Source organism: Ammospiza nelsoni, chromosome 6 (genome assembly GCF_027579445.1).
Source record: "Ammospiza nelsoni isolate bAmmNel1 chromosome 6, bAmmNel1.pri, whole genome shotgun sequence".
Classification (NCBI taxonomy): domain Eukaryota; kingdom Metazoa; phylum Chordata; class Aves; order Passeriformes; family Passerellidae; genus Ammospiza; species Ammospiza nelsoni.
This window is the reverse complement of record NC_080638.1, coordinates 29,939,598-29,954,966: the sequence shown is the minus strand read 5'-3', so window position 1 is coordinate 29,954,966 and position 15,369 is coordinate 29,939,598. Positions and strand designations below refer to the sequence as shown.

Sequence of the window (15,369 nt, the reverse complement as noted above, 5' to 3'; positions counted from 1 at the left end):
AATGCCAACTTGTGTTGTCCTTGAGGAAACTTTTTTTTCCCCCAAAAATTAGCAAATCTAAGAACACAGCTAGAAGGCATATCCTGCTCTTTGCATAGTCCTTGTTTAGTTGACATTTTCAAAGCAATAAAGCACGGTTGTTTGCTTGCTCATTGGTGCTGCAGATCCCATTTATATTTATGCCCTTGAAAATACTTCCTTCACCTGAAGTTGAAACTTAAATAGTGCAAGTGTGCTTCATGAGAATAATTTTTTGTCCTAGCTGCTTTAAGTGAAATTACTAGAAGGTATTGTAGTTTGCAGTACAGCTAAGGTGTTGTGGTCCCATTAAGCACTTGCATCCCTCCTGTTTCTGTGGGACTGGAGAAGGCCCATCTGAGCAGCAGATGCCTGAATGGTCCAAGACAGGACCTGCTACTGATGGTATGGAAAGTGATGGCAGTTGTTTGGCAGGAATGGCAGCAGTGCCACCTCTCACCAGCCTTCCTCCCTCACCACGTGTCAGCAGGAGGCACTGGAGGAGATTGCCAAGCTGGGCATGTCCCATCCCTGAAAGTGTCAGAAGTCAAGTTGGATGTGAATTTGAGGAAGTCTGGTGTAGTAGACCAGACCTGGTCTAGTAGAAAGTGTCCCTGCTGCCCATGTCAGGACTTTAGGAACTGGATCATCCTTAAGATCTCTTCCAGCCCAAACCAGTTCATGATTTTGTGCTGTGCTTGAGTTTTGTCATAAGGAATTTGGACATGTTTAGAAGAAGCGAGTCAGTGTGTCAGCTGATAAAATAAGGGATATTCTGCAGTGGGGAAAAAAAAAAAGCAGCCTAGAACTGTGACTTATATAACGACTTCTTCAGCAGGAGTAAACAAGCCAGGTTATCCTTACTCTTCTTTTTCCCTCCTTGTTTTCCTGCTGCTAATACGTTAATCCCCATCATCATTCATCCTTGGTGGAAGAGTACAGTAAAGCAGCAATATCCTGAGTTTTTAAATTTTAAAATTTGCTTGCTTTAGAGACAGGCTAGGACCACTGCTGAGGGCCTTTAAATTATCCCACCATAAATATAATAGGTAAAAATTAGTGAATTTCAGTTTCATTATGTGTCCACATCATCCTAGCAAGTTCAAAATCCTTTGCCTCATGGCTTGGGATAGAATCTGCGGAGAGCAAATTACAGTATATTTAGATAACTTGGCTTCTAGTGCACTTGCAAATAACTGTTTTCACTTCCCACTAATCTGTAGTCCAAACTTGTGAATCTCATACCAGTTGTGATAGATTTTCTTACAATTTCATTCTGGCATATGTGGTTAGTGTTTATTTGATATAGAGCCTCTGCAAAAATTCATGTGTGGGAGGAAAGATTATTTACTGGACAATAAGGATGCATTTCTATTGGATGAATTACATGCCCAAAATCCAAGGCTCTCCCTTGTGCTCCTTCAGTCAGAGTTCCTGCCTGTGAAATTGGTTTTGGAGACAGCAGTAAATGGCTGTGGATGCTGCTTTCTTCCCTTCTGTGACTTGTCTATCTGTAGTCCAGATGTCAGTGATGCCAGTGTACTCCTTTTTGTGTGTGTGTATCAATTTGGAATTGGTAGAAACAATTTGCTTTGAGGAATCACAATTGTAGTTGGGTAAAAATTACTTTATTTACATCTTTAGCTTCTGCTATATTAGGAACATCAACTACCAAATTAGAGGGAAAATGGAAATGAAAAACACAAGTGTATTTGAAGATCTGTGCTAGTAAATAGTACCTTCAAGGTATGACCAGCATTTTTCAATTTAGCTGGTTTTTTTGTTATCATCCTATTTAAATCAGGGAGGGCCAACTGAATGCCATGAAGTCTTTCATCATTGCAAACAGATGAATGTGCTAACAGGTGAGTAATTTCTCTTTGAAATGAGAGAGACTTTATTTGGTCACTTGTTTAAGAAGCAAGCACATGATGTGCTCTACCCTTCTGCATGGAAGGCTTAGCATAGGATGGCAGCCATGGTAGCAGTCAGTGAGTGCCAAGTTCCTGGCATTTCTCAGCCAGTGCTTCCCATGTGGTTCAGTGCTGGACATTCACTTGCAAGCTGTGGTGTTGTCCTCCTGGAAATAAGCAACTTTCATGTTTGTTTCACTTCAGAAAGCATTTTGACATCTTCAGATTAAATCTGCCATCATCGAGGCATTTACAGTAGAAAAGAATGAGTATTTGGAACTAGACTAACTTTTGAAATTAGACTGAATATTAGGTATTTTTTCATTTGTGAATTATGGATTATGAAAATGTGGGAAGTTAATTCAGTGCCTAAGTTGCTTTGTCACTTGGTATACACATAAAATTTTCGTCTTTTTCCTTTTGCAGTTAAGTTACCAGCTTAAGGTGGGTATCATGTACTGCAAAGCTGGGCAAAGCACAGAAGAGGAAATGTACAATAATGAATCAGCAGGTCCAGCCTTTGAGGAGTTTCTTCAGCTCTTGGGAGAGCGAGTTCGACTCAAGGGATTTGACAAGTACCGTGCTCAGCTGGATACAAAAAGTAAGACTTGTTCATTCTTTTTTCCCCCTGAAGTGAATAAAATGCTTGGTATGGTTGCTAACTGCCTTTTTGAAGAGTTCTTAAAAATAACATCTTAGTTTTAGGAAGGCAGTTGCTTAATATAAGTGAAAGCAGAGCACATGTGTAATTTAACTGCACTCTCATATGGTCTCTCAACTCTGATAATAATTTGATTTTTGCACTGATTTGCTATGAAATTACCAATAAAGCTACAACAAGAAACTAGTAATTATGGAACAATTATTTATCTTGCAAATCTATCATCAGTGTATTTTCTTAAAGGTAATCAATACAGCTGGTATGTCTTTTCTTTTTAAAATTATGCACTTATAGACTGTGTCCAAAATGTTTCGTGAACCCATCTATGTCACTCCACCTTGAAAAATTGATATACTGCTTTTCTGATGTCTGTTGCATACAGTTTTTCTTCTAGGCAGTTTTGTCTTAGTCATTCTGTCAAATGTATTCCTCCCTCTGTGCTTTTTCTTTTTTGAGTTATGGAAATGAACTGGATTTGGCAGCTATGTTATCAGCTCTAACTGTACAACATATTGCAACAAAATGCAGTAGTAAGATGATCTTGGGTGACCATAACTATAAAAGAAACTCCCTGCATTTGGAATCAGTCTTGTGAAATACCTGTTTATCAGCTAGCACATGCTGCATTCAATTTGTAGATCTGTTTGAATAACTTGGGGAAATTTTGTCTTGTGTTCCTTTTCTTTGAGTCCTGGAACTACAGTTCCTATGGAGATCTTTTGCTATTTGGCTTACTTGTAGCAAAGGAAATGAAATAAGGAGTTTGATTCATGAAACCTGAAAAACATTAATCAGCTTTAGTGCAGCAGAAGCTGTGGCCTTGTCATGGGTCTTCTGGCACAAATAGAGTACCTTGCTGTGCTTTAATGCTCCATCATTCTATATTCTGTCCTTAATTCCTACAGCAATTGCATTGCCATCTCCTCAGGCTGTTCTTGACTAGTCTAATCATCAATCGTCAGAGGGTTCTAAAGCCTCCTTTGGTTTTAAACCTGAATTAATACCTATTTTGCAGGTATTAACATTGAGCCTGCTTTTTTTTACTTGCAATACCTATATTCCCTCTGTTGTAGTTCCTCCCTTGAGAGCATTTCACAGACACAAGGAACAGTTTGGGTTGGAAGGGACCTAAAAGATCATCTCATTTCAACCCCCCAGCCATGAGCAGGGACACCTTCCACTAGAGCAGGTTGCTGAAAGATCCATCCAGCCTGGCCTTGAGCACTTCCAGGGATGGGACATTCACAGCTTTTCTGGGCAACCTGTTCCACTGCCTCACCACCCTCACAGTGAAAAATTTATTCCCAATATCTAATATAAACCTGACCTTCTTCAGTTTAAAATCATTCCCCCTTGTCCCATTGCTACATGTCCTTGGGAGAAGTCTCTCATCAGCTCTCTTGTAGGAAATACTTAAAATTCTCAAGGTGAGTTTTCCTTTTGTGCAGCTCTGAACTGTAATTTTATTGGTTATAAAGATGAGCTAGGTAAAAAAGGAAATGGGTATGGAAAACAGAGAAAACATTTATTTACCTTCTGGTTTTATATTGTGACATTGTTACTTTCAGTTGTTAAAGCAAGATCCTCTTTTCCCTTTCTTCCCAGTTAGTTAAGATGTGAAAAAAAGGAAAACAACCCATATTTTGGTGTCAGTCCACACACACTGGTTTCTAGTATTTGTAAATGCTGTATAATTGAGTTGATTCATCTGCTCAAATATACCCAAGAAAGCTGTAAATGTCTTTTAAGTACTTTTGCATTTTCTTCTGAACAGCAGCATTTTCCGTGTTTTGAATTCCTTATTGCTTCTGACTCAAGGAAAGAATATTGTCAGGTTTTGAGTTTATGGACTACAATCTAGCACCTGTTGAATGGAATCTTTAAGTTGACTGACTCTCTCCTGGTTTTGAGAGTTTTCTTCTTGTAATGAAGGTTTCTCCTCCGTGTTCAGAGCTGGCATATCTTTTTCACTTTGCTCAGTAGACCCACTCAGCTCCATTCTGTATCTAAAAATACAAAAAGTCTTTATGTGAACACTTCAGTGTGACCATAGAGGACAGGAAATCCTCTTAAGTGGAAACTGCTGCTTTTGTGAATGATTTCCTACATTTTCTTTCAGTCAAGGTTTACAGCCTCACATATGTGGAACCTTATCAGCCAGAACTGCTTAGGAACTCTTTTAAGTTGGTCTGAAATCTTTCAGGCTAATTGCCTGCAGGATTATTGAGAAAACACATGACTACGTGTGAGCATGCATGAGTTCTTAATGAGTAGGTCTGAACAAAGCAAATGTGAACAATAGCAGCAAACATTTCTAATTTGATCTTGATGGTGGTATGTTCTCCTTTCTGCCAGTGTGCAAAGCACAGATGGAAATGCTGAAAGAGAAGGTGCTTTGGGGCCACAACACTCAGCTCTTTGGATAGCTGCATTTGGAAACACTTATAGCATATTCCACACAGGAAATGGGAGGGGGAAAAGCCACTTAGTGGTAGGGGAAATGCTAAAGACCAGAGATGATCACAAGAGCTGCATCTCAGGTGTGAGGAATGTATATATATGTAGAGCAGAATACAGCCAGGCAATACATTTGCAGTAGCCACCCTAAGTAATAAGTCGGTCCTTTTGTGTTGACCTTAACACAGAGACCTGCAAAGGAGGGGTTGTGGTTTTTTACTGTGACTTAGGTTTATAGGTTTTGTTGAAGCAGCTAGATCTACAGCTAGGAATTGAGGTTCTCCATCTTCCAGCTCTCTGCTCTTTTGCTGCTAGAGAGCCCTGTCTTGAAATAGTTCTTGCAATCTCACTGCTTAGGAAATTTTCATGCACCAGGATTGTGTTCAGTGGCAGCACAGTTGATTGCAAAGATGTTCTTAAAAACAAATGTCTGTTCATTGGCTTGTCAGAAAGGTCAGCTCTATGTAGACTACTTGGCTAGTTTCTGTACCTTTGACAATACTTTGTAGGCTGTGGAAAGCAGTTGCATGATGTAAGACGTGGAAAGATTTTTCTCTGCGTGGAGATGAGCTGATTTGTATATGTACTCTGGAAATATTCACAATATTTTTAATTTATGCAAATTTAGAAAAGTGAAGTTGTTCTAGCAAAAGGCAGTTTCAGAACAGTTATTACTAGAAATTTAGAGTTAGGATCCTTATTAGTAAGTGTCCATAATAGAGCCAATTCCTTAAAAGGAGGAATCTCATGCATACTAGTAACTGAAAGCCTATTTAAGTGTATTGCATCCTTCAAGGGCTTTAGTTTTGGATCTCTGCCAGTACCACTGTGAAAAAGAGATGCTACTTTTCAAGTTTTGTTTGTTTATTTCTAGAATTACCAGAGGGGAAACAGTCTAGCTCCTGGCAGCCTGCAGACTTTGGATAGGAAATAGAGCTTGAAAATGTCACCTATCCCACAGCGACTAGGAAGCTTATGGGCATCACTTTAAAGTAATAAACATCACAGTGATCTTTCAAATTATAACTTCAGTCAATTTACTTTCTTTTCCAGTTGTAATGTATGCTTTATTTCCCTCCCCCTCACTTATTCTTATTTTACATTGATAAGTGGGATCAGCTTGATAATGCTAGGCCTGGTAACAAGGACTTTGGGTCTAACAGAATGGTAGTGTGGTTGATGACGGAACTAAAGGAAGTTGATTAATATGAGCTGGGAATTTCACAATTTATCAATTTGATAAGATTATAAACTAAGCTAATAATGGTAGGTTTCCGTACTAAATGTTTATATTCTGCATGATTTTCTGATTGAGACATCAGAAGTATATAAAACCATAAGCTATTAAGTAGATAATAAAATCTAGGGAATGAATGGACTTCCAATTGACATTTCATTTTAGGGGTTGTCAAGAAACCCCAATGTTTGTAATGAAATAATAGAGATAGATTGCCTTCTTAACTTGCACTAGATAACAGCTTTCCAACCTTGTGGAAATAATGATAGACGTACTCTTGGGTCTGAGCCTTCTTTTGGGAGACCAACAAATCTTAAAATGTTAAGTTGCTTAAGAAGCAGAAATAAGGGTGGGCAGAAGTTCATCTGCATTTCTCTGCATTTGTGTTACACATGTACTTTTGTATGGTACAAAATTAAAGATTCTGTTCTCCTCATTTCTGTCTGAAAACAACTTGGGTATTATAGAAGTTGATCGTGAATGCTTGGTGTAATCCTTGTGTATGACAGAAGAGCAGTGTTCACAGCTGCTGACAAAGCAAAGGTAGAGGGGGGAGCAACATTAAGCTCTGAAAATATTTGTTCTTATGCTTTTTTTATGTCAGCCCTACTGCAGCTTGTAGTAATGGTTGTCCTGCCTTATCAGTGTAACTTAGTTTGCATTCTCCTACAATTCCTTGGAATGTTTTTCTTTGCACCAGGGGGTCAAATTCTCTACTCATAATGTGTTTTATAGAGTTTTCTAGCACAGAGGTTAAACTGCTATAGGGGCAGGCTGACAAAGTCCTGTGGATTCAGTCAGCAGCCTGTTGGTGGCTGTCTGCCACAGTTTTGAGCACTAGTAGTAGTGTGTTAGAAAAAACCCACTTCAAATGTGAGTCTGTTAATCTTGTGAATATAGCTGAGAATCATTGGAAGGACAGAAGACAAAGGAGGGTTTTTAGAGATTATTAATGGTGGAAAGGAAAAAGGATCAGCTACTCAGCTAAGTGCCCAGATCCAGTAATGGGGCAAGGCTGGGAAAGCATCATGAGTAGCTGTGCCATAATCTAGTGGCCAGAGGAGATGTCTTCAGTGTAAAAAGGTGCTAATGAATTTAAAGATCCCTCGGGCCTCTGTTAAAGAGAAGTAGATTGCAGTGCTGGCTTGCAGTTCTGACCTTGAAATGATGGATGTTGTTCCAGCACACAGTCTTGGATTTTATTGCAACAGCTGTGATTTGGTTTAAAACAAACACCTGCAGTTATGGTGGTGTGCTTCAGGAAGAGTATTCTGGACTTCAAAAAAGCTGAATGGTGACAGAGATGCACAGTCATAGTGCATATGGACTTCTGTTGGAAGTTGGATTTGAATAGGAGATATTTAACTGTAAAATGCTTAAAAATAATTGGAATTATTAAATGTGTCATTTGGATTGTAGCCTGATTATTTCGTTTGCAGAATCAGTGCTGTTCTCAGAAAACATTTTTCTACATAAAATTAAATCCTGCCAGGAAAGTTGAAAGTTTGGCTTAAATATGTAGGTGTTCTAGAATACTTTTGGTCATAATTGCTTTATTCTATTCCCCCAATACCTTTTGAGCCCCTTCCCCTCTTTTGTGGCCTGCCTTTCCCTGTCTCACGTCCCAATCTTTTTGCACCTACTCCTCCCCTTTTCCAATTATTTGTCATATTTTTGTATGCTCTGTTTCTAAAAGATGATGTACAAATCAGTGTATTTACTGTTCAGCAGATAAAGCTGTTAGAAAGTTGCATTGATGTTTAGGTGACTTTTGGGCGTATCTGCCTCCTTGGGTGTGCACTGCAGTGATCAGGCAGAGGACAGAGGCTGCTGTGAAAACAGTGCAAGGTGAAGTGATCCCCTTTCAGCTATCTGCTGTTCTAATTAGCATTTAAAATAAAGCTATTAGCATATTTAATATTAATATTTAATTATTAAAATAATATTTAGATAGTAGGAATCTTTTATTTCTAATTCCCATTTTATTATAGATGGGTCATTTGGAAGCACAAAATCTCTATGTGGCTATAATGTAGAAAACTTTGTTTCATTTTACAGATCATTTTGTGCTTCATTTACATTAAAGCTACCTCTATTTAATTACTCTGAATCTGACAGGGAACAAACTTCTCAAAGTTTATACTCAGAATCTGGATAAATAAACTATTTATGTTACTGTAATGCAGTAATATTTGTTACTGTAAATGCATCACAACTCTCAAATCTGTTCTCTTCTTAGTAACATGATCTCTCTGCTAATGAAAATGCCAAGATACAGTTTTTAACAGCTTTTTAAAATACATTGTTATAAATAACTGGGATTATATAATTTTGTTGCATGTTTATATAACTTCAAATAGCCAGAATGCTTTGTTCCATATATAAAACTGGCTATTTTTCAAGTGGCGTTTGAAAGCAGGCTTTTTGCACTGTGGATATGAGTTGTATTTAATAGCATATACTCACTATTTTATCTTTAAATGTGTTACTGCTTAAATGAATGGCATATTTTTCAAGGTCACTTTTTAGAGTGAAAGAAAGTGAAAACAAATTCACAATTTGTCTGTAATCAAGTGTTGTTTTCAACCATCACTTTTTAAACTGAGTAATATCCCCCTCTTCTTTTTTTTTCTAAACTTCATAGTCCTAGTTTTTATTGTTTTTTCTCCACATGGAAGCCTCTCCATCCACATTTAATTATTTCTGTGGCCTGTTTCTGGATCCCTTCTCTTTCCTCTATAACTTTTGAAATAGGGTGGCCAGAAATCAAAATAGGTGAGATTACCTTAGATTAATATACCAGCATTATAATGTCATTTTTGTGGGCTTTTTTCATCATCAGTTATAAGCATGCTGGCATCCTGCTTGGGGTTTCGACTGTTCCTGTCCCTAAAGCAGGTGCTCTAATGAAGGTGCTACCTGATTTCATTACAGTTAAAGTCCTGATGTTTATGCTTAGGAGGACTCATCCTGTTGTTATTGTGGGTTATAGGGCCTTTGCTGTTTATGATGTGTTTGGTCACGGTATTCATTTTCAGTATCTGTCTGCCTGCCTTGCTGAAGTCTTTTTCACATTCCTTACAGTTCAGTTTCATTCTGAGGTATTGGGTAAATATTTGATAACTGAAAGTTATCTTGGACTTTGTTCTCACTTTTCATGTTAGGTAGGCTTTCTTCAGGGTCTTCTGGTATCAACTCCCTCTTCATAACAAGTTTTTGTTTGGGAAAAGAATGCAAAAGTGCACAGGCTTTCTTTATGTGACACTTGCTTTGGCAGGTGAATAAACTGTGAGTAAGTTCTTACTTGCTGATATTTCAGCAAGTATAAGAACTTAACTCAAAAATGCCTATTGCAAAAAAAAAATCAGCTAGGATTGAGGATAATAAAAATTCTTGTCTTGGCTGGTTTTTTTAAATAATAATGAAACTTTGGTTTTGAATTTTTTTTAATAATACTTTTTTTTTGTCTTCTTTAACTGCAGCTGATTCAACAGGTACTCATTCTCTGTACACAACATACAAGGACTATGAAATCATGTTCCATGTTTCTACTATGTTGCCATATACTCCAAACAACAAACAGCAGGTAAGATGGGCTCAGAATAAGATGAACTATTGAGTATTTATGGCAACTTTTATTCATTACTAGCAAAAAACCACTCAAAGAATCAAAAGTAAAAGTGGCAATCTCTGTGTCAGGGAGATGAGCAAAGTAGATGATTGTAGGTACATCACAGATTTTGCTCCATTGTTTTCTATTTAATTGTACATTACTTTGATGTGAATAGTATGCAGTAATGTCATTAGTACATGCCAGAAGGACCTTAGTGTATCTGATGATTTTAAATAATTTTAAACCTTCTACAGCTAAGTCAGTTGCCCTTTAAGGTTTGCATTCAGCAGATTGTAATATGGAGAGAGATAATGAATGGTGGTCCAGCACACTACACAAGAGTACATGAGCCAAAATCCTTAGTCAAGATATTTTTTTTTTAACTGTTATACTGTTTGGGCAGAACTGCTTTATTTACTAAAAGAAGCCTACCAGGAAATTATTTAGTGTGTCTTAAGGACAATAACAATTTGTTTTCAACTTTAAATAAGACCTACCACTGGCTTGTAAAAATGTTTGAAATGGGGGATGTTTTCCTGCTTCCATATATTACTGATTTCTCTTGATACACACAGGATTTGTTTTTCCCCTTTCTTTAGCTAAGTTTTCCCTTATAAGTTGACCCTCTATGCTACATATAGAAATGAAATTATTATGAAAACAACCATGCCTGAAATTTATTAAGTTACCAACTAATTCTGGTACTTGTTATAGAACACCCAATTGTTTCAGTTTTCAGTTTGAAGTATCACTTGGGGAAAGAAAATGAGCAATAATAATTTATAATAATGAGCAATAAATTATTGGAAATTTGTGAAAAGTCTGTTTTAACTTTTTTTTTTCTTTTTCCCTCATTAAAGCTTCTGAGAAAACGGCATATTGGAAATGATATTGTGACAATAGTTTTCCAGGAGCCTGGAGCACAGCCATTCAGCCCAAAGAACATCCGCTCCCACTTCCAGCACGTCTTTGTCATTGTGAGGGTGCACGGTCCCTGCACGGACAGCGTTTGTTACAGGTACCTGCTGCTGCACCCACTGAACACAGGGAACTGCAGTGCAGCTGCCATTCTCCTCCTAAATTCTCAGCAGGGAAATGTAGTGAAAGATGTGGGTCAAGGAGGTGTTGAGTCATGTGAATTTAGAACTCTTAAAAGAGTAAATAGACACACGACCATGTAGATGAAACATGCCTGGTGAAGAAGCTGCTGCAGTCACAGCAGCACGCACACGCACGTGTGCTTATCAAGCACTGGGAAATTATTTTAGAATTGCCTTCTCACTTCCTTTTTATTCTCTTCATTAAGAGAATGCTAGAAGAATTTTTTGGCATTGATAGAAATAGAACAATGGAAAAAAAAACCCACTTCCACTTTTTGCTTAGATAATTTGGTCATCTGAGTTTATGCTCCATTTTTGAAATTAAAACAGTGAAAAAGTATGACTTAGCCTTTCAGGAAGAAGCTAAGCTCTTGGAAATATCTTAATTTCTTATCTAATTTCAGTCCAACAAAGAAATTACAATTATCCGGAAAAAAAAGTCTTAATGTGACCTTAAAGTCAATATGATTAAAATAGAAAATGGTAATTGATAGTAACACGTAATAAAGACTTGCAAGATGATATTCCTATTAGTATAATTTTTTAAAACTAAATTGCAAGCATATAGAAATGTTTGAGTTATGCTTTTTTACTATCAGTGAAAGTTCTTACCTTTGTTATATACTGAACTCTTCTAGTATTTTCATTTTTAAATGTTGATTCATTTGAGAAAACTTCTAGAAAGCATTGTCATTTAAAATATGAAATGTCAGACCAGTGGATTTAGAACATGTATATTGAAATGACATAGCCTTTGAATTAACTTGTTTTTGCTGAAATACAAATATTCACTCAAGTATTTTATTAAGGCGAGTGCTTATTTAGAGGAAAATCTAAGACTGCTGTGTATGAGTTGGTATATTCTTTATTTTTTGAGTACATATAAATGGGTTAAAGGCTTTCCTCTCCTAAGAAGTTCCTGGTATAGTTCCCAGAGCATTTCTAAAACTGATGCTGAGCTTTGTATATGTATTAAATCTCCTGGACTAAGAATGTTCATGTGGATACTCTTTTTCAGGATGCTTATTGAAAAATTCAGCTGTTGCATAATTTATGTGAGCACAGCTTGTTCTTAAACTCTTAGACATATGTTTCAGCTCTTACCCTGTACAGAAAGTGATTTTGAAGGAAAGGGAGCGTACAAAATGCATCCACAAGGGCTGCAGATGCATCTTTCACTTGAATTGCATATTACAGCATAGATCTGCTTTTGTCTGTTACTTTAAGTAATACGACTGTATATATTTTCTTCCTATTAAAAGGCATGGGAAAGATTGATACTTGCTAAACTGTAATAAGTTCAAGTATCTGAGGGTTCTATTTTTGACCTTCAGACTCCTGAATCATCTCATTTTTCAAGTGTTTATAACTGTAAGGGCTGGAACCTCATTGGTTGCTTAATGGTAATTTTGGCTTTAGTGATGGTACAGGCTTAAATTTTAAGGGGATGGGAAACAGCGTGATAAATGGTTGGGAGAATGGTAGTGTTCATTTTGATACACAAGGCCACCAGAACATTCTATGTTTTCTGTACTGTCTTTAAGATTGAAGTACTATTTTTTCCTGTCCTCTCAGTGCAAACACTTGATTTAGATTTGTAGAATTCTATTATGCAAAGTTTTTCTAGGAGACTTTTCAAAGTAAGTTTGACCTCTTTTTCACTCAATTATTTGGAACAGTTTCATGGATTCATAATTCTAGACAAAACAGGAAACCACATAGCATAAAAATTTACTGGAATTTATATTTAAAAACTACATAAAAGGAATAAAGTCGAGCACTGTCTTGGCCAGTGATTCTCTCTCCCAACTAAGATAAACAATATTTCAAAAATCTGGCATCTCTGAGCATTGCTCACTTTTTAAAACTTCTCTAGCATGTATTAAAGATTGAATTCTTATCCCTGTGATTCATGGCACTGAAAACTGAACCAAACAAAATGTTACTGTTAGTGTCTGGTAGTTTTTCATTGCATCCAGTAATTGTGTTTAATGCTTAGGCTTCCATTTCTTGATAACAGACCCTTCAGGACCACTGCAGGTGAGTCACTTGCTTCATGAGCACCTCCTGTTGCATACTTTAAGATATACTGGTATACATTGGGAGGAAATATGACAGTAATGACATTTTTCAGTATCAGTTGCTAGAAAATATAGTAATTAGAAAACAAACAAAAAACCAAAGGAAAAAAACACCCCAAGCAATTCAAAACAGCAAAAGCAAAACAAACAAAACACCCTACCACTCAAAACCAGAAGATACGGCTGTAGACTGGGTGACTTAATTTTTATTTTTGGTGTTCCTATATGCTTCTTCAAAAGATTTACTCTGAAACCTTAGTTACTGATTTTTTTGGGGGGAAGTTCTCTGATTATGTTTAAGAATTTGGGTAAAATCAAATACCAGTCAGCATTCTAAGTGAAGCACCACATGCTTTCATAATGTGATCAAGTTTTATCCTATTCTTCTTCATTTCCATTACCATGGTATCTTGGACTAAAGTTAGTTAATGCTTTTTCAGATCTAGTTACAGATGTGTGGTAACTCCTGTTTGGACTGTTGGGACATTTCTTGTCACAAAACTATCGAAGTAGAGTTTCAGTCTCTTAGGATAATTCGCCAAGTGAATGATACTGGATTGGAATGTCCGATCTTCAGAGGTTCTAAACAACTTGCATCTGATTTATATCAAAAGAGAATTGACAATTGAGAATAGCTAAGCTGGTCCCTGTTGCCTAAGGCAATCTTATTGTCAGTCCATCACTTGGTGCAGGAACTAAAAGGAAGAGTTGAAAAAGAACTTATTTGTTTCTACTGTGTATCTCTGGACTTCTCAGAAGTTTCTTATTTTTGGTGTTTTTGGAGTCAAGCAATATTAGCTAGTGAGGTTTTCAGTCCAGAAATGTAAAACAGTAATGTGATGTATATATGCATTCAGTCACCAAATCATTTTCTCAATGGAACTGGCCTTGTGAGATGACTTCATTGCCTTTATCTTTTCCATGTGTTCATTTAATCTATATTTCTAGTGTTGATCACACACTTGGCACTGCTTTCAGATGAGCCTTTCAGCATTAAGTAGCTACATTCTAAGCTAGCCTTTGTCATAGTGTGAGTTAAAAATTTTCTTTTTATACCAAAACCAAACAGAATTCAGAACTGCCATACATGAATGATTGCTTATAAAAAAAACCCCAGCCCTACAGTTTGTACTTGAAGCTCTTTATAAGCTGTGGGAATGGGAACATCTCAAAAATGCCTATATGCAAAAAAGTGGCTTTCTGTTTATACAGTAAAGGGGGCATAACCTCCACACTGGCAACATTAATATGTAAATTTAGGCATATTGCTGAGAAAAAAAAAAGAATTGAGGGAATGTGTTGTCTGTAAGCAAAAACTGCTGAATTTGCCTAGAGTGAAACACTGTGTTTCTTAATTCTTCTATTTCATTTAGTGTTGCTGTGACAAGATCCAGAGATGTACCATCCTTTGGCCCACCTATTCCAAAAGGTGTGACATTTCCTAAATCAAATGTGTTCAGGGACTTCTTACTGGCCAAAGTCATTAATGCAGAGAATGCTGCTCATAAATCAGAGAAGTTCCGTGCGATGGCCACCAGGACCCGGCAAGAGTACTTGAAAGACTTGGCAGAGAAGAATGTCACCAACACACCCATTGACCCTTCTGGCAAGTTCCCCTTCATCTCACTTGCTTCAAAAAAGAAGGAAAAGTCCAAACCTTATCCAGGAGCAGAGATCTACAGTTCTGGTGCTATTGTCTGGAGTGTCCATGCAAAAGACTACAGCAAGGGTATGGAAATAGACTGTCTCCTAGGCATCTCTAATGAGTTTGTGGTCCTCATTGAACAGGACACAAAAAGCGTGGTGTTCAATTGCTCCTGTCGAGATGTGATTGGGTGGACTTCAACAGACACAAATATCAAAATATTCTATGAGAGAGGTGAATGTGTTTCTTTGGAGAGCTTCATCAGCAACATTGATGACATCAAAGAGATCGTCAAAAGGCTGGAGGTTAGAATGTGTTCTCTTGTTTGGTTCCCCTTCTTTGCTTTCTCCTCTCACCTGTTGGCCAGGTAAAGCTTCAATTTAAATAATGCCTGCCATTCCTAAAATTGTTTAAATTTTTTATTGTGAAATTTATGAAGGCTTCGCTGCTTCTGTTTCTCAAAACTGAATATTGCTTTCACTTTTATCAGATATCAACTAGTCTCAGCTGGCTCTGTGTGTGTGAAAAATGTATTAATATATTAAAAAGACATGGTCCTTCAGATGCATAAATTGCTCCCACACAATAAGTACAGAAGTGTCACATTATTTCTTTTCGTTGTTTTCCTTCCCTTTCTCTATTTT

General features: G+C 37.1%; 1 protein-coding gene across 5 annotated transcripts in view; it reads left to right on the top strand.

Moving 5' to 3' along the window:
• SIPA1L1 (signal induced proliferation associated 1 like 1) overlaps positions 1 to 15,369 on the top strand; it is a 198,319-nt gene that overhangs the window by 143,546 nt on the left and 39,404 nt on the right. For all 5 annotated transcript variants that reach the window (XM_059473875.1, XM_059473873.1, XM_059473876.1 and 2 more), the window contains 4 exons: positions 2,358 to 2,532; positions 9,769 to 9,872; positions 10,760 to 10,917; positions 14,454 to 15,030. In XM_059473875.1, coding sequence (XP_059329858.1) covers positions 2,358 to 2,532; positions 9,769 to 9,872; positions 10,760 to 10,917; positions 14,454 to 15,030 — 1,014 coding nt within the window. The remainder of the gene's footprint in view (positions 1 to 2,357; positions 2,533 to 9,768; positions 9,873 to 10,759; positions 10,918 to 14,453; positions 15,031 to 15,369) is intronic.